Source organism: Leptonotus elevatus, chromosome 3, assembly GCF_054856555.1.
Source record: "Leptonotus elevatus isolate MCC_2025b chromosome 3, RoL_Lele_1.0, whole genome shotgun sequence".
NCBI lineage: Eukaryota > Metazoa > Chordata > Actinopteri > Syngnathiformes > Syngnathidae > Leptonotus > Leptonotus elevatus.
The window spans coordinates 8429599-8449500 of record NC_141241.1 but is presented as its reverse complement, the minus strand read 5'-3'; the positions used below and the strand labels follow the sequence as shown (position 1 = coordinate 8449500).

Sequence of the window (19902 nt, the reverse complement as noted above, 5' to 3'; positions counted from 1 at the left end):
TCTTTACTCGAGGCTGCGGCTGCTTGATAATCTTTTCCTTACAACCGAGGCCTTTCTGCTCACAACGTGAGTGATTTAATTAACAAGCTATTAAATATGGTTCATACTACAGGAGCTATATTAAAACGGTGCTTGTGTTTGACGCTGATAATGATTTTCAAGACATTATAACACATACAGTTACAGCATTGAGTGCTGTCAGTTTTTCGTGTTTTATTGATACCTCCATCTACTGTTGGGAAAATTAAGCTTTGTGACAAAAGATCAAAAAGACGGTGAAGCTTGAAGGCCAGCTAAACGTCTCTGCTATAAATGTACATAACATAATTAAAGAAATTAAATATACACATTTTAATGGTTCTTGTTGAGAAATATGATCATACTGATCGATTCAAAATCTGAGCATTTTTTCGCCCTTTTGATCAAAATCAGCATCTGGTGCGGGCAACAAATGTAATTGCAAAACAATTTTAACTTTAAATCTTACGTTTGTTAACGGTGTGGTCAACACAGCTGAGTTCCAGACTTTGTAATAATTATTATTATTTTTTTTAAATATTCAGACATTATTCTTGTTATAATCGGACTTTTTTTCTCTCTAATTAATACAACTTTAATTATTGTAACAGCGCAAATTCTCAAAACAACAAGAAGACTGTTAGCGTACCTGTAAATGAGGAGCGTGCATTGACCTTTGGAGGGGCAGGTGCTCGAAGCAAAAAAAGGGGCACATGATAACGTGCCTGCACTATCCACCCACTTGAGGTTCGAACCCTTGCCGCCATGTGTGGAGGGTTGGGGGAGGTGCTAAAAGTCGATGAATAGCTCAAGAAATTTTTAGAAAGTGTATATGTAGATATGTGCGCGCGTAAGTGTGTGCGTGGGGTATTCATTGTAAAAATTCTCAATTGAAATACCGGTAATGGCTAAACAATAAATTGCACATAATGAAACTGTTGTTTGTCTGCAATCCCAATACCATACACCTAATTTGTGTATAAAGAATCATTTATGAACAACAAATTTACATAATGATTACAAATGATTATGTAAAATGTACATGAAATTTACATTTTAAATAACACAATTAGGATTTTCCTATAGTGCAAGTAGCACAATTTTTTTTTTTTTACTTGATTCAGGTAAGCGTAAATGTCATTTATTATTTTTCTGCAGGTGTAGATGTTAATATTTTATTATTGGGACTGTACCCAACAATTAACTGCCACATCTCAGCAAGCTACATTGATTGTTTTTGATAAAACGCTGTGATTGTTGTTGTTTTTTCTTCTTTTTTGGGGGGGTTCTTCATGGTCCCCTTAATTTCACACACTGCTACCTGTTTCATATTAGGACCTTACTCTGACTGCAAACCCCTCAAAACGAGCTGTTAGTTAAGTAAAAAACAAAGATCATGTAGCAATTCCCACATATATTTTAAAGTATATTTCAATTCAGCTATTATTGAGTACATGCTACAAGTTGGAGTCTGCAGGAAGAGTTTATTAAAATTCTGAGTGAGAGTTACAAATTCCGACATATTCTGCGTACCTTAAACGCATCAGTAGTTGGAGCAGAAGCTCTATGCCCCGTCCCAATGGAAGAGGAACGTTAGTTTTACGGGAGTTTTTTGCCGTGGCGAACGTGGATGGAAAGGATCGTTGTCTTTCTAAAACTCAGGGGAACATCCTCAGAGCCAACTGCGCCCAAACGTCAGACTTCATCGTAGTTGCGAGGCTGATTACAACTTGTGTCACGACATTTCAATTTAAGCTAAGCTAGCACGCAGCATGCTCTGTGATCATGGCTACAATATCTATCAAATAAAATACATTTGTTTTGCTTGATTTTTTTTGTATTCTATGACCTTGGCTTTTGTTTACTGTGAGTGAGACTACGTAAATACAAACGGAGCGACCAATTTACCGACCTGGTAGAGGTGCAGCGGTGTAGTGGCACGCGACCTGGCAGAAATTAGAATGGGGCGCGTCTCGTAGTATGACGTCATCCAACGATAACGCAATAATAACTGATAGCTGAGCCGTGATTGGTCGTAATGTGAGCATTTTCAGTAAAACAGCAAGAAAATATTTGGAATGTTCTTACAAGATGATCACCTTTTTTTCCTCCTAATACTACGGCTTTATTTTCTCAACGTCGAAAAAAAAAATCCATAAACTAGGGCCCTTTTTTTGTAAAAATAAATTAATAAAATGCAATTCCTCACAACAATATGTCTTTATTTCGCTCTACTTAAAATGCATCCACATTCTTCTTAACATTGCAAAAAATGTTCTCAAAATACCTGTAAAATGTAGTATGACGTCATCCAAGGACAATGTAATAATAAAAATGTGTTTTATGTAAATTATAATGTTGAATTTTAGTTTTGAAAGGCAACAAAACTACTTTCACAAACTATATATTTTTAAATAAAATAAATGGACAAAGGGGCACTTTGGGCATCAGGGCCAAAATTGATGACGTGTCACAAGATCACAATGATGTAGGAACCGACAAAAACGCCAAATGAGAAACGGCTAATTACAGCTGGCTTACAGTCTTTGACCTCAGGCGATTTTATCAGGAAATAACATTATGAGGTGCCACACACTTAACTATATTAAGTCTACTGCATCATTTTTTATTGAACAACAAACAACATGGCACAGTTGAGAAGAATAAACATTGTCCAAGCTGCTGTTAGCTAAGTTACGATAATACAAATATGAGATAAGAACAAACAAGTGATATCTGCAACGTGACACTGTTCACCTGCGATTAAAAATTTAAAAATATGTCGCAAACCGCGTGACAATTCAGTGGCGTTTAGTCGATTCTTTCACGAGTATCCACATTCATTTTGATTTGTAGTTTAGGGACAGCATCCCAAATGTCGGTCTCCGCCTAATTGCAGTGTTCTTATCCAAACGCTAGCTTCCATCCACTCTCACAGACGCATGGCTGGTTTCCGGCAACGGCGGCCTCAAATTGATTGAGCCGTCCTTGAACATCTGTTGTTCCGCCAAGTCTCAAAGGTAATCCCGCTAATGGCCCTCTAAGCTATCCACATAAACACATACATAAATAAAAATGTTTCCGAAGTGAGTCCCGTCATTGACTCGCCGGTAATCAATTCTGCAGTCACATCTGTTGATGAAGGTTCAGGAAGTAGAGAACAAGATATATACGGCGATCAATGCCTGGCACCGGATGGGCAGAGAGTGACAGTCACAGCTCCAGCGGGAATGCAAATTTACACACCAAGTCTGTCGGGATGGAGGCTGGCAGGAAAAAGTGAGCGGCGGAATGTTGTCTGCATCGACACGAGAGGGAAATTATGGGCCTTAGTGAAGGCGCTGGAGTGGCGGAGTGACATTCTATCATTTAACGTTGGCTAAGACAAAATACGACTGTGGCCGGATGAGTGACAGTGTTTGTTGCTGTGTTGTTCGAACTAGAAAAAGGCTGTCAATCCAAAATGAATCGCCATTTCGAAAAAGTTAAAAAGAACCCCGTAATGACTAGTTTTCTCTATATTATTTATTTGGCTGGTACTAACATAACTATGAGATTCATTTTTCAAAAATCAGTTCCAGTTTAATGCATTTTGTAGAAACTTTATTTGGACCTACGCCGCCATTGTTATCAACGCATTCAGTGCGTAGTGACGTAGAATGGCGGCAGGCTCTCTGCCGAGCAATGTGAAACGCCTATAAACAAAGCAAGTTGAGCCACGTAGCGTTCCTAAAGAAACAACATGCGATCGGGAGAGTCACCCTCCCCCACGCCGTGCTCTCGTCATTCACCAGACGCATTCAAGAATTTTGATCGTCCCTTTAGGAATGCTACTGAGGCTTACCTTGTTTTCTTTATAGGCGTTTCACATTGCTCGGCAGAGAGCCTGCCTCCATTCTACGCCACTACGCACGGAATGCGCTGCGACGTAAACAACATTGGCGGCGTGCGTCCAAATAAAGTTCCTACAAAATGTATTCAACTGGAAATGATTTTTGAAAAATGAATCTCATAGTTATGTTAGTACCAACCAAGTAAATACTATAGAGCAAACTTGTCATTACAGTCGGGGTTCCTTTTAACAACTTGAATGGTATACGGCTACAATGAATTCCACTGGACATTAGTGGTGTGCAAGATTGGTATTGATCAGATACGATGTAAGTGAAGTGCGGATCGATACAGATGCCTGATTTGTATGCTCAATAATCAATTGTCAAATCAAAAATATCAATACTTTTGATACCTCAGTCATTTCAGGTATTAAATCAGGAACATGGTAAAAGTAAAAATCTTTGCGAACTTGTCTAAAGAATATGAAGTTGATGAAACTGCAAGTTGTTTTTCTTTCCTGCTTGGGTAATGCATACGCACAGCGGCATGCCACACTTTCTAGTTACTCAGTCTCAGTCGCCATCACGGTAGAGTGTATATGGAGCTAATTTCACCTCTGCCAACAGCCACAATGCTGTTTGTGATGTTTGTGGGAAAATGCTAAGCGTAAAAACGGTCCTAAAATTAACTCATTCACTGCCATTGACGGCTATAGACGTCAAAAATGCATTTGAACTATTTCTATTAGGTTCACATTTTTTTTCCACTTTTAACACGAGTATGAAAACCTAGAAAAAAAATGTATTGTACATTTAGAACAGATATAAAATGTGTGATTAATCTTGAGTTTAAATAATTAAGTAATTGAACAAATTTTTTTATATTATTAAATAATTAGAGGCGTCAGTCGATTAATTTTTTTAATTGTAATTAATCGCATGACTTCAATAGTTAACTCATGACCAATCACATTTTATATCTGTTGTAGATGTACAACAACAAAAATTCTAGGTTTTCATACTCTTGTGAACAAAAGTGGGAAAAAATGTGATACTAATAGAAATTGTTCAAATTAATTTTTGACATCTATAGCCATCTATGGCAGTGAATGAGTTAATAAATAAATAAATAAATTAATTAATTCTAATGACGTTAAGTGGGTTTGTGACTTTTTCCTTGGATTAATTAGTAAAGACAAATTAAATAAATAAATTAATTAATTAATTAATACTAAAAGGACATCATTTGAGCCAAGTTAATAAAAACATGGAAAATACTTCAACATAAAAAAATACAAATAAAAAAAAGACTATTTGTTTTGAAACAGTAACAAAACAATGTGATACAAACAAAGTTATTAAATTTATCCAATCACTAATCAAAGCTCACTTGTTTGCTGAGTTTGGTCACGTAACGTTCGCAAGCTGTGCCATGATTGGTCGGTATGTGAGCCATGAGCATTTTCAGTAGGACATCAAGAAAATAATTGGACTATTCTTTCAACATGATCGCATTTTTTCTCCTAAAATGCTTTATTCCGTAAACTTGGGCCTTTTATTGTAAACAAATGGATACAATTGAATTCTTCACAACAATATGTCTTTATTGCTCTCTATTTAAAATGCATCCACATTCAAAAATGTTCTCAAAATACCGGTAAAATGACTTTATTCCATAACATTACAACTTTTTTCTCAAAATTAGTTTGTTTAAACCTTTTTGTTGAGCAATGGCACAAATCTCATCTAACACACCTAGCAAAAATATCACAAAACACATTATAGCATTATTATGAAATCCTTCTGAGGGATAGCATTAATTGATGAACAAAGATACATTATTTGTAGAAAATACAAAATATAAAATGTGTAATTTCCCACAGCGCGCCTGATGATATCTCCCTATTTAGACTAAGGTGGGAATGACCACCTTTGACCATGTGCTATGTTAGAAGATTGTTACATTTTACATAGCCTGATTAACTAAGCATATCATATGAGTAACTAATTAAGAAAGTACTACATCTAATACATGCAAAAATAGAATATGTCTTTATGTCCTTTAATGCCCCCCCCCCCCCAAAAAAAATCTTGATATGACAGAATCTTCCTTTTGATGGCTCCTGCTGCCGTGCAATATTCATAAATTAGATTTCAGATCTGCTCTTCTTTTATTAGTTTTGGTGTTATTAAACACGATTGCTTCATTCTAATAGAATATATTTCGGGGGCCCGCTGGATGTGGTTAGGAGCTGATATTCAAATTCAATAACATGGCCTGTACTTAGTGCATGGCACTAATAAATGCCAACGTATGATGCATATGCAGACAGGGCTGTGCGCGGATGTTGTGGCAAGCAGTAATAACGCCGTCAATGTCCTTCAAGAGGAAGCGGGCGGCGACGAGGGACTGTGCTGAACGAAGCCCAGGTGACCTACATACTGCCGCAGGAAGGATGAAAGGATGGAGGTGCTGAAAGGAGGAGAAGGTAGCACATCTGATTTCCTTGCATTCATGCTCAAGAACTTACACAATAGGGGTGGGGGTCACAGAGTAACTCCACCAGTATCGATAGCTGATGTTTGAATATTGATGAAGATGAGTGCTAATTATATATTTTGGAATACTTTTTTTTTTTTTTTTTTTTTTTAAGAGCTCAGTATTGTTCATTCGGAAATGTCATCATCATTGCTCTTTTTTTTTTTTTTTTTTTTTTTTTTTTTTAAATATATATATATATATATATATATATACACATATATACATACATATATACATATATACATACATACATACATACATTTTTTTTTTTTTGTGTGTGTGGGTGAGTATGTGTGTGTGCGTGCGTGCGTGCGTGCGTGCGTGTGTTTGTTAGCTCACCAGAAAACCTATTAGAAAAAAAAAAATCTCATACCGTTCACCTAAATCGAACACCAGGAGACCCGAGGGGACCGAAGAAAACCAAGGAAGGTGAAATCCAGCACCGACCAGACACCCCCCACCAGAACTCCTCCCCAGCCCAAGAAACATCCAGACCCCAACAAATCCAAAAAACATAAAATCAGGGAGGCCTCAAGAGACCAACGGAGAGACCGAGAAAAGGAATATATTTTGGAATACTGTCGAATATAGAGTAGATATTTCGTGATATTGATATTTTTTCTCATCCTTACACACTATAACATAAGCCAGATGGACAGCGGCAGTATTGATATCCGATTTTTATGTATTGATATCGTTTACCTTGAGAGATAATGATCCAATACACCATTTTACACGCAAGAGCTGGTAATGTAAGCCAGGTTGGCAGCACTAGTATGGATATTTGTAAGGTAACGATATGATACGTTGATATTTGTCCACTCATTACGCTTACAGATAGCAAACAGTATGCTAGCTGGAAAGTATCAAATTCTGATATTTGTGTATCTATGTACTGTATTTCATGATATCAATATTTTGTCCGAGTGTTAAGTCCCCTAATAACGCATTCACTGCCATACATTTATTTAAAAAAAAAAAAAGAAGAAAAAAAGATTCTTAAAAATTAGGGGCAAGAGGCGATTCATTTTTTTTATTGTAATTAATCACATGACTTAACAAGTTAACTTGTGATTAATCACAAATTTCATATCTGTTCTAAATGTACAATAAAAAAACAAAAGTGGAAAAAAAATGTTTAACTAATAGAAATAGTTCAAATGAATTTTTGACGTTTATAGTCGTCAATGGCAGTGAATGAGTTAATAACATTAGATAGTGATACAAAGGAATGCGAATGACAACAAAGGTTAGGACTGCTCCAATGGACAACAAATATTTTTTCATACCCTGTAACAGCAACGAATAACCCAAAAGCTAACATTCCAGTTCACAAGCGTATAGCTCGACTGCGGTGCCTCACCTCTCGGCCTTTCCGAGGTTAAAACTTGCCGTCCCCGCTGTTGTTCCCATTTTTATCAGAGAACCTGCTCCAGCAAAGGTTGCAGCTTAGCAAGCTTAGCAGCAGCGATGAGTGACCTTTACTTTTATTATGAATATTTCTATTTCATCATTATTATGATGGAATGAAGGCTATGCATATGATCAGCACAATGGATTTCTTTTTCATTAGTTGTGTAAAATGCCAGTTGCGTGAATGAATGGAAGGGCAGTCGCGAGTGCCTGACAGATTACCCACCCTCTACTGGCGTGATCTGACAATGGGAATTAATATGCACTCTGCGTCTCTCTTTCCATTTGTTGGCAGGGGTTTTTGCAAGCAACTTTATCATAGGTAACATTATCAAGAGCTTTGCCGAGAGCTTCTTCCATCTTGCTCGCACGCGAGTGAGCCCAACACTTGTCACTGTCAATCACAGTGTGATAATACGCGGACAATTCTCTCATTTGGTTTAATAAAATCCCTGGGTTTATTTGAAGTGCAGTCATTACAGCAAATAATTGCTGCATTGAGGTTTTAGCCCGGCCACAGCCTCGGGGATAAGAGAAGACTATTGCTATATGAAGGATCTGCCGGCTGGGTGGATTTTAACCCTTGCTCCCCAGTTGTTCATATTTCTAAAATGAATATTACATTTGAATCTAGACCTGGCTTTCTTTATTCAAACTAACATTGTTATTACGCATTATCCCAATATGGAGTCATCCGTTTTCCACTCGTTCTCAGCGCTTAGGAGGCTTCCGTGGGGGAACACCAGCTGTCATTTAAACCAAATTGTGGATGTGAAGGGGCGGCCTAAAACTCTCTGAGGAAAAAGACAGACAGGAAGGAACATATTTCATCTCCAGTTTAAATATGCCGATGGCCGTCTGGAGTGGAATAATGACTGAAAATGGCCATTGTTGACAGGTGGTCTAAAATGAGGGAAATATTGGATTTTTCCTTATTAGCTCTGATTTTCTTTTCTGTTTACAAAAAAAATGCTTCGATTGAAGGCAGGGGCGGGCAATTAATTTTGCTAAATGGCCACATGAGAGACAAGCTAACATGCTAACCTCAATTTTGAGTTTGTATTTAGAAAATAAAATAAGAATGTTGCTAACATTGGAACGACTGTCATTTTTGCTAGCAAAATAGTTGCTAGAGGGTTGGAAAAAGTTGCTAAGTATATCGAAAATGTTGCTAAATTGACAACATCGCAGTCGTAGCGCTTGGGCGCAATTTGTGCACATGACATAAAAACACAACTTTCAAAATAAAACCACTACATTTTTGACATTTGATTTACATAAAAAAAATAAAAAATTCATGGTCACTGAGGGCCAGAAACTGAAAGCGGGCCAGATGAGGCCCCCGTGCCATACTTTGCCTAACCCTGTCATCAGGGTTTGATCTCTTGTCTCATAGTGATCTTTTGTTTTCAGATACGGCAAAAATAACTGAATTTGCCTCACTGTTCCAATACTTTTGGAGGCGGGTGTACATTAGTGAGTTACTGCTTCTCTAATTGTTAAAGTTCAAAGAAAGTTGATGGTTAGAGTAAAAGAAAAAAAACTGCAGCGTGTCACACCTTCAATTAGTTAATCCAATCTCCCCACAGTCATTACATCCATTAGTATATTTGTTTGACCAAAACAAGGTCACAAGTTGATGAGATAAAGGTAACTCATTAGAAAAGCAGCGGCGTGTGCATTTGTTAGCGTCGGATAGTTGATCCCAATGTCGAAGGAAGGCAAAGGCGCCATCAACTTATTTGTTTGGAGGTCGCCTTTGATTTGTATGTGTCAAAAAAGCACAAGTGACCTTGCCTCCTCCTCCTCCTCCTCCCCGCTGCTCAAATAAGCAAGCAGGACACTAATTAGCTTTGTCAGTCAAGTGTACATGGGACAATATACAATCAAATAACAAATAATGAGGTCAATAATTTCTATTTACTCTCAAACTTGGACAATGTCATTCCTCCCTTCATTAATACAACCGCTCAGGCGATAAATTAGTTTTTTTTTTTCACAGCTCGAGAAATATAATTAGCCGTAATTGTTAGGAAATCAATCCATCAACGGAACGCTGAGGAAGTGTGGTCAAAAACTAAGAGAAAAGCGAGACGCAGATGGCGTGGATGCGCTCAGGCCCCGAGGGACGGTTGCTGTGCACCACGCTGAAACATTCGATTTCAGGCAAGTGTGTATAGTGTTGAGTGTCCTCATGCACTTAGAAGGTTTTTGCCCTGCCTCTGTAACTTTGCTACTCTATTTGTATTATTCTACAGTGCCACATAAGGCTGGACAATTAATTGATTTTATTGATTCAATAAAAATTATTTTAAATATCTATTTTTTTTTAGCTTCTTTTGCATTTCAAATCACATCCCAACTGATGCATTACACTAACAAAATAGCTGCAAAAGGAGAGAGTACTTTACAAAACAGTAGTCAGTGCTGCCAACATAACATTTTGGTCACTATATTTGGAGACTCCTCAAGCAGACATTTTGATGATCATGATTTTAAAGAACAATGAATACCTGTATATACAAACAAGTCAAATTGGACGTAATCTTGTTGAAGACTTTATTATTCATTTAATTCCCTGCAATTTTCACCATTTTGTGTGCTGATTTGAATGAAATGGGGGTAAAATGTCCACTTTCTCTCACTTTGATTATATTTGAGCTTTATAGGCTATATTTTGAACAATCAAATGGGGGGGGGGGGGGTCATAATAAAAGGAAACAATGAGACGCTATGCAAATTGTTAAGTTAGAGAAGAGGCAGAAGGAAGTAAACATTTATCTTGTCCTACCCCCTGAGTCCAAATCATTACCGAATAATAACTTTTAAAAAATACATAAATAAATCACCACATTCTAACAACAATACTATTAAATATTATATGCACAGTCTTAAAAATGTCACTAACTAAGCTTAATTTGATGTCTTGCAGCTGTTAAGGCAGACAGCTGTTTGCTGAGCCATTTGCTTTACTTTATTTTTACTTCCAATATACCACACCCATGCGAAACTAGTATGACTAGAAATGGAAAACAGTCACGATTTGCAGTTGATAATTTTGTGGGGTGCGGTGGGGTTAGGAGAATTCACTGAACGAAAACGTGACAATTTTAGTACCTCTTCTATTTTTGGGGGGGTTGCTTTTTCAGGCATCATCCACACGTCGTCGCTGTAGCCTCAACCCAAAGCTTTTTCCATGTTACCCACATGACCATGTTTAAACCAATCAAATCCCAAAACGTAATTTCTACTGACCAATGACAATGCGCACTCACGCATAGAAACGCCCACCACTCATTAGGTTAGATTGTACTCCGGCTGTCAAAGTGTTTAGCTGCTAGTTTAGCCGTGTTTACACCCGTGGAAATGGCGAACAGCTGAGCATTTGACCACACGCGAGTCGAGGTAAACATTTGTAAAGGTATTGCGCGTCTTTAACAAGCAAGGTGAGTATTTTAGCGTCAAATTCCTGCGTCGTACAAGTTGTCATCGACGCTGAATCTACTTATGCTAATGCTAAAGGTTGGGTTAAGGCAGAAGCAGGTGAGGTTACGTCAGATTGTTTTTAGAACAGCCCAGCGCATTAAAGAGTCATTTTGGGCAAGTAAACATCATGTTGTCTCCTAAAAATAATAATAACATCCAGTAACAAAGAACAGTAAGTTATTTACGTAGCCCAGACAGGCGAATGACTGTGTAAAGTGATAGCTTGTCAAGCGTGCTAGTACTGCTAACAACTTATATAACGTTACATTTTAAGATGCATTTCTTATGTAGTCATCCCACTATTGTATGAGTAAAGTCGAAGAGGTGTGGCGAAACGAGTAAAACACTCGGCATGCTAAGATTATAAATAGTTTTTTTCCCCCCCTCATGCACGCTGCTAAACAAAACAGTTCACAAAAATGGAAATATTCTGTACTGAAACCATGATCTTATCTGTTTACTTATACTTATAAATGTACAAAGTGTGAAACCAGGGCCTGTTTTAGGTGAACACAACGCAATTCTAATGTTACTATATAAATAAAGGTGAGCTGAGTAAATGGCAAAAGGTGGATGTACTGTACAGTTTATTGTACCTTCTACCATCTAGTCTAGTGGAACAACATTTACTTGTTCTGCCTCACTGTGCGCCTCTGGTTTACAATGCAGAACAAAGTAAATAAATAATATTTCACAAACCAAATAAGGGAACTTGGTTAATTTCCTTCTGCACACGTCACTTAATTGTTTTATATTTCAGACACTATTTTCACCTGTTTGTTTTTGTCCTCAGCTGCAGAGCCACACAAATTACTGTCTGAATGGCTTGGCCAACACCTGTCATGGGACCTACTTAAAGAAAAAAAGAGGGGACACAACATTGAACTTCTACATGAGTTATGAACCTAAACCCCTTCTGGAGCATGTCTGCCAGTACGAATCGTAAGGTAATGTAAAGGAGACTATGTTTGTAGTAACTTGGGCTACAGTGAGCTAGAACCACATATTCAGCAGTGTAGAGTAGACTCTAATATTGGTGGGAAAATGAGGTCTTACTGTGTCACGTGAGTGCATTTTTTGTGTACATGCAAGAGGAGGCCCGACTTGCCATGAAGCTGTGACTTTCACATGAAGCTGTCAGATTTGCAGTCACAACTTGGTGGAAGGATTAGTTAAGAATCTATCAACCATTCACACACACACATTTGTACCTATGGACCCAATTTAAATTCATCAGTGAACTTAACATGCATGTTTTTTTTTTTAAATGTGGGAAGAATCGAGAAAACCCACACAAGCACGGGGAGAGCATGTAAGGTGCATAGAAAGGCTTGAGTTGAATTTCAAACAGAGAATCTCAGAATTGGGACGCAGATATGTTTGTGTATAATGCTAAATGTCGCTATCTGGAAACCCGTTATCAGTCTGTCCTCCAAGCCAAACAATGCAGCAATGTGTGCATGACACCTTTGATTTTTTTTTCGAGAGCTGTCCAATTCCTTCTTTTTCTTTTTTCTTTTTAAACTTTTTTTGGGCTAATCAAGTTAAATAACCCACCTAAGAAAACTACAAGCGTAAGGGCACCTCGGAGTTTGGGTGGGGCAAACTGAGTACGCGTGCGTGTTCATGACAATGATTGACCCATTTTGGTCCTACTTTTTTGCCACAGCATACTCCAACCGGTTATTATTGTTATTGTCACATCGTGACATGTTAAGGCAAAAAATAATAATTAGAGGAATAAGGTGGGGCCAGAGAGGGATGATATTTTAAGATCCTAATGAACGTGTAATTAAATGCAGCCTACTTATTTCTTGTACATTTGTTTGGGTCATTTGATCCATATTTTACTGAGCTGCCAGGTCAGACATGAGGGCCTTTTTTTGCTGTTTTTTTTTACTGTGTGTGTTGCAGCATGTTCAGTTTCGTTTTCTGCGATTATCATCACACATTACGTTTTTGCCACTACTGGCAATCTTTTGTGCTAAGGTGCATTAAAGATAAGCAAAACGTGCATGTCTGACATCACATGACATTCTGACCTAAGTTACGCTCCATTCCCGAGTGGCTATAAATTTACAATGATGTTTCCTCTTAACTGTTCACATCAGTAATAAAACAGTGGCTGCACATTTTTGATCTGACAAGCCTCATAACAGTTGAGTAGCACCATAATCCGATAGGATGGTTAAAGGACACCCTCATAGATGGATGCTTTATTTGTCCACTGAGGAGAATTAAATGGTCACAGCAGCAATTTTCACACCTAAACTCACTAAAAGGTAGAGATATTTGGCATTTGTGTGACATTTCTGAAAGAACCTAAGGTGAACAATGAACATAATTTTAACTCAAAACTTTTGACTGCAAATATCTAACTGTTCAAGAATTAATTTAAATGTAACTTAAATACACATTGTGAATAGCAGCAAAGTGTATTTTATTTTCCTCTTTCAAAACATTTTCAATGGGGCAATCTCAAACCAATGTCAGAGCTCGGTCCTACCTGAAATTTTAGGGGCAAACTCCAAGTAGACTTGCAAAGTAAATATTCACCCCACTCATGCATGGGCTGATTTGTCAAAAACAAAAATCAAGAATAGTGACTCTACACCCTCCCCATGCACATTTATTGTTCTCATGTGCGAGTAAATAGAAATTGCACATTTTAGGAGCAAAATGCCACAATTTAGGGGCAGTCTGCAGCCCTTAATATAAATTTCCTGTTAAAATAGCTGTTCTAACTGAACCAGGAAATGTATTGTCTAATCCATGTGTCCAAATACCTGTGTGAATAGTGCATTTTAAGTTCATCCTAGCCTACCTATTTTCTTGAGTAGAGAACAAAAATGATTAACATTGCTTGTTGGTATAAGGTAAAATCCGATTTAAAATCTTGTCTAATTATGTTGCTGTAATATTTGCACATGTTTTACAAAGTGTTCACCCCGTGCTGAGATGTCTCCCGTGTTGCATTGCAGAGACCTGAAAGCGAGGACCAGGGCGAGCTGAAAAGCAGCCCGTCCCGGCTGCCCTTCGGCAAGAAACAGCTTCCAGCCATCCCCAAGAATGTGGCCGCCGTCACCAAGCCCACGGCCTTGGGAAGCCCCGCCCACTCCACAAACGGCCCACATGCACCCTACGGCCCTTTTTACTTGGAATACTCCCTGTTGGCGGAGTTGTAAGTTGCTGTGTTGGCACGTGAGAAAAGAGTTTTAGTTTATGTGCGTTTTGAATTGATTTGCTTGTCATGTGACCTGCAGCACACTCGTGATTAAGCAGAAACTCCCTGGAATTTACGTGCAGCCATCTTACAAGTCAGCACTTAGTAAGTATGCACCTAATGCTCAAAATGATTTAAAGCACGTCTTAAAAATGTGTTTTTAATTTCAACTAAATTATTGCTGGTAGTATTTAATACATTTGTGTTCCTGATCAGTGTGGTTTGGAGTCATATTCATCAGACATGGCTTGTACCAGGATGGAGTCTTCAAGTTCACTGTGTATATCCCAGATAACTATCCAGATGGCGATTGTCCAGTGAGTAAAGTTTTGTCTAGTAATGGTCTGTAAATAGGGGGGCGAAACGCAGTAAATTCATACCAATTTTAACGTGAGGGAACACACATATGGTGAAAATCAGCAACTGTGTATTTACTGACCTGACCTTAATAACTAGCACAGCCCACTGCACACGTATCAATTTCTGCTGTAGTACCAAGACTGACCTGTGAAAGGCAGCATAGTGCCACGGGAAATCCAGACTGCCAGAAAATACAAGATAGTAGAAGATGAAATGGGAGAAATTTGGCTAATTTATCTTCTTATCTATCTTAACTTTGTTAACGTGCCATCTAGTGTATCTACACATTTTTCTGTTTAAACCCTTGTTGAGGCTACTTCTCATTTTGGTGATGTTTATATATTTTTTTAAATGTGCATCGTTAATAATTTACTTGGGTGGGTTGGACTCAGGTCTTGCATTGCTATCTTTTTGTGTGATTTTAAATGGCATATGTCCCCCCAAAATGTTCTAATTTCGGCCAGTCTACTTCATATGACTTCTCCTTTCTTCTTACCACTGGTCTATTTTCAATAACTACCTTTACAACTGTCTCACAATGATATTGTTGATATATTTTAGTGTTCTGTTTTACAGAAACTAGTGTTTGACATGCCAGTCTTCCATCCACTTGTCGACCCAGTTTCTGGCGAGCTTGACGTCAAAAGAGCTTTCACCAAATGGAGGTGAACACAAATATAATTGACAAACCTTAGATCAAAGTCCAATTATGTATAATTTGGCATTTCAGGCGGAATCACAACCACATCTGGCAAGTCCTCATGTATGCACGTACTGTTTTCTACAAGATTAACACCTCGGAGCCCCTCAACCCTGAAGCTGCTGTACTGTGAGTGTCCACAGTCTTATTTTAATTGTCATATTAAAATTAGAACATATGGAATGTACCAACAGATTGTATGAGACTACCATGGGATTGTTGTGCTTGTGCATGTGGACCTCATGCTGTTTTTAAAGCTGGCATTATACTGTATTGTCAAAGCGGTCAATTCCAATTTGATGCCTAAATGATTCATTCGTTCCTTGAACCGTCTATCCATTTTCTATTTCACTTGTCATTATTTCGGGTGTGGTTGAGCTGGAGCCCATCCCAGCTATCGACACCCATTCACATTCACATCTGTCTTGAATGACTCTTAAGGTGCATGTTTTGGGGATGTGGGAAGGGAGGGAGGTAGATTCTTACCCTGAACCTCAAAATGTGAGGCAGACTTGCCAACCACCATGACGCTGGTCATTCACATTCTCTGTAGGGGATGTACTACTTTTAGTAGCAGCTCCTTGACCCCACGCATGATGTTCTGCACAACGTTTTCATAGCCGTCTTCCCCCTCAGGTATGAGAAGGATGTGCAGCTGTTCAAGAGTAAAGTGGTGGACAGTGTAAAACTATGCAACAGTCGTCTGTTTGACCCGCCCAAGATAGACGACCCTTACGCAATAAGGTTCGTAGGTCATCCTCACCCGTCATATAATGTTCGAGTGCATGAGAAATAATGTTGCCTATCGATGTTGCAGCTTTTCTCCGTGGAACCCAGCTGTTCACGAGGAAGCGAAAGAGCGAATGTTCGCATATAAAGTAAGTCCATCACGCAGTACTTGTGCTGTCCTATAAGATGAAGCACTTAACTGGAGCGGCGTTCTATTTTTGTTGTATTTATTTATTTACAATGAAAAATAAAGGCATTCAGATATCTGTAGTTCACTTTCTAAAGTCGGAGTCAGGTTTGCGAAAGAACACTAAAAAATATTTAAACGGAATGACCAAAAAAAAAAAAGTGAGCAGTGTTATGGTGCTTTCACACTTAGAACTTTTATGCAAATGAGTCTGCTAAATAATAGTGCACAGTCTTGAAACGCTTTCATCCTAAAGTGTCCTCATATTTTTGTATGCCGTATTAATATTAGTCATTTGCTCTAGAGACGACCTGAGGACCACCACAAGGGAACGCATGGCTCGGGCCTATCCTGGGTCAAACCCGGGTCCACGCAGCCCTTCAGCAAAGATGACAGTCCTCCTCCGAGTTGAACCGGTGCTTGTACCACCACCGGCCACTAGTGGGACACACCCGCACCGCCGGCCGCGCCATATTTGGGAGCCGGATCCTCAAATGTGGACATTATGGATATTGCTCAGCTTTAAAAGCTTCGCCCATCAACAGCTTTAGCATATACAAACCAAGTTTATAAGGCAAAGATGACAAATGGATGTCTCCAATGTAGAAACTAGCAATTGTAGGTGTTTCAGGATCCATACACAAATGCTGGCCAGGCTCAGTTGTTGCATACTGTACTAAAAGTCCAAAAAGAGTGCAGTGAATGTTATGATCTCTCAGCTCAGGACTGTTTTTAATTCATCACGCCAGGAATATCAATCACAGTTGGGCAAAGACCGGACCTCCAATCTTTCAATTTTTTTATTTTCTTCCCCCTTTCAACAGACTGGTTTTAAATATGTTGCTCAGTTAAAAAAAAAAAAAAAAAAAAAAGTTTTTTGATCTGCTTATTGGAGGTTTTGATGTGTAAATAAGAGGTGGGTTTAAATACTTTTTTTTTTTTTTTACTTTTTGGTTTGGTTTTCTTAAGTTAATACAGTTATCCCACATGAGTCCAAAGGTTCTTTCTTTTTTTGTTTTAGTTACAAGGATGTGAACATTTTTGTATTTTTTAGTTTTTCTATTAGACTTAATGATCTGAACTTCCATGATTGGTGCTTTAAAAAAATAAGCTGCTGGATCTAGTTGTAGAAAGCATTTTTTGAAGCATCACATCCAAATCATTTTCATTTTGATATGTTCCTCACAAACATTACTGCATAAGATGACGCTATTATGTCAATGCTTTTCTGTGACATTAATAAAGATATTGACTTTATACCAATGTTTTGTTTTTCCAATTTTAATTTGTTACTGGAATGTAAATTGACATAATCAGTTAAAGCTTCCTAATTCTGTATTCTATTCTGTAAATTCATGAAAATGTCCGGTTGACATTGCGCGTGACAAATAGGAGGTGAAGTACACTGTGTAACTGCGACTAGTACCACAATCTCAAGGCCGGGGCAAGTGCCCTCTTTTTGGGGGAAATGGGAATATGGTGACCCTAACTTATAGTGCTGTAAGTACTAAATTTAAACTAGAAATAAAAACTAATGAAATACAAGTAAACACAGTGTTGTGGCGCTTTAACATAAGCACCCGGCTGTATAGATTTATGTAACAGTTTTTTGTTTTGTTTTTTAAAGATAAATGCATATTTTGGTCTTTCTTCTTAAATGTCCCATGTTTTTTTAAGCGTTCCATGGTTGCTTTTGCTTTTTCACCTTTGGTGACATCACAACCGCCAATCACCAGGCCCGCCTCTAATTCACTCATAAACAAGTAGAGATCACGTTGCACATTGCTACAGGTGTAATACACTAAATCGACCACTCGAGGTCCATATAGTTACACGGCGGTGGAGCTTATCTCTGGGGCGCCTGACATGATCGCATGGGAGGACTGACTTGTAGTCCATGTGCCAAAGTAAAAGCTCTCCGGATTGGCTTCTTTGGCTTCCAACGCGGCCATCTTATGCACCGTGTCACGACAACACAACACACGGGGACTTTGGCCTGGAGGCACCGGGCTCAAATCAACCGCTCACCAAGTGTGGGCGGCGCCGCAGTACCTCGCTCTCTCGCACCGGGGGAGCGTTTTTTTTTTTTTTTAAACTTTATTTTTAAAATGTATTTCTTTAATGACACTTCTCCAGGGTGAAATTGCAGCGAACGCCCGGACGTCCAATCAGGGAGGAGGTCACTAGTATGCAAATGTGCCCTTATCGGCAGTCACGTCAGCAGCGGCGGCAGCAACACAGAAGCAGCCAGCAACACCCGCGGAGGTGGCGGTGGTGGTGGCCGGACTTGGGTTTGGGCTTGGCGGCGACGGAGCAGCAGCTGTGCCGAGGTCGCCGGCAGCGGACCCAACTTCACCGAGAATACGCGCGCATGCGCCCGCGTTTGGCGTCGCTTCCACCGGCTCCGTTTCGGGTAAGCCACCGCCGCCTTCCCCGTCACTCGGTTCTCTTGATGCGCTTGTGTGGCTTCCCTTCGTAGAGGAAGCTGTCAAACGTCTCGTCTCTTCGCACTTGCTCCACGCACTTTTCGAACAACGCTAGTCGGACTTTGGGCGCAGTTTCCCCGACGAAGTGGAGCTGCTTGCCCGGGTCCTGAACTGACAGCGACCGGTGCCGCTCGGTGGGTCGGTAGTGGGTTTAACAGTTCGCAATTGAAACTGAAACTCAGCCCCCGGAAATAACACCCGGCGTGATGGTTGTTACCTCGGACACCATCGACGTAGACCCCCACTACACCTACACTCTGTTTCGTTCACCAACACCCCCCATCCCCACCACCTTTTTTGACTGGAAACTGTCTTCACTATAGTTTGCGCAATTTTCTTTCGACGTAGTTTGGCTAATTCTTCGAGAAATTTAGCTTTGTATGCGCCATTGGTTCTCGCTGGTTCCTTGGAGGATGCTACGACACTTAGAAGTGACGGAATATGGAAACGGACTTTTCTTCGGTAAATAAGAAATGGTATATATGTTCGTGTGTTGATATTATGGGGCAGCATCGTGGTGGTGACAACAGCTGGAAGTGGACGCATGCGAGGTTTCTTTCGCCTGGAAGGAAAGAAGCGAGAGGGCGCGTGTAAAGGTTACTTTTACGGTTCAGGATTATGTCGATTGAAGGAAACGTGAAAGGCTTGGCTTGTTTTTGTGTCACTTCCCGCGTTCTTACCTCACTTGTCAATTCATTTCTGACCGCACTTTGAATGATGTCAACGAGGAAGTACCAAGAAACGTGAATGGCTTGTGTTTACTGTAGCCTCTTTCTTTCAGAGATTCCGCAAAATCTTCAATTCACATTCCCAGTTTTTACACAGGAATCCAGCAAAGAGAGAAAGTCCACCAGTTTTCCCCATGTATCAATTTTTGTCTTTTATACAGAACTCAGCAAAGGCAGGGTTTTACTGCAACAACAGT

At 39.2% G+C, this 19902-nt stretch overlaps 2 protein-coding genes and 1 long non-coding RNA gene across 10 annotated transcripts in view; 2 read left to right on the top strand and 1 right to left on the bottom strand.

The window, feature by feature from the left end:
• The window catches only part of LOC147176861 (uncharacterized), a 61615-nt gene extending 59620 nt beyond the window's left edge, over positions 1–1995 (bottom strand). For both annotated transcript variants that reach the window (XR_015094432.1, XR_015094431.1), the window contains exon 1: positions 1931–1995. This is a non-coding gene — a long non-coding RNA (uncharacterized LOC147176861). The remainder of the gene's footprint in view (positions 1–1930) is intronic.
• A 9093-nt stretch (positions 1996–11088) lies between these two features.
• Positions 11089–17748, top strand: aktip (akt interacting protein). 2 transcript variants are annotated; one of them, XM_086072285.1, is made up of 10 exons: positions 11089–11211; positions 12086–12239; positions 14274–14473; positions 14556–14620; positions 14732–14832; positions 15452–15540; positions 15606–15704; positions 16212–16319; positions 16393–16453; positions 16796–17748. In XM_086072285.1, exons 2-10 carry the CDS (start codon positions 12192–12194, stop codon positions 16901–16903), a joined length of 879 nt encoding a protein of 292 aa, XP_085928411.1. In that variant the 5' UTR covers positions 11089–11211; positions 12086–12191; the 3' UTR covers positions 16904–17748. The 2 variants fall into 2 exon arrangements, with proteins under 2 accessions (XP_085928411.1, XP_085928412.1); XM_086072286.1 differs by having other exon boundaries at positions 11102–11252.
• An 813-nt stretch (positions 17749–18561) lies between these two features.
• chd9 (chromodomain helicase DNA binding protein 9) overlaps positions 18562–19902 on the top strand; it is a 58159-nt gene continuing 56818 nt past the window's right edge. For all 6 annotated transcript variants that reach the window (XM_086072354.1, XM_086072353.1, XM_086072352.1 and 3 more), the window contains exon 1: positions 18562–18904. The gene's annotated coding sequence lies outside the window, so the exon portion shown is untranslated. The remainder of the gene's footprint in view (positions 18905–19902) is intronic.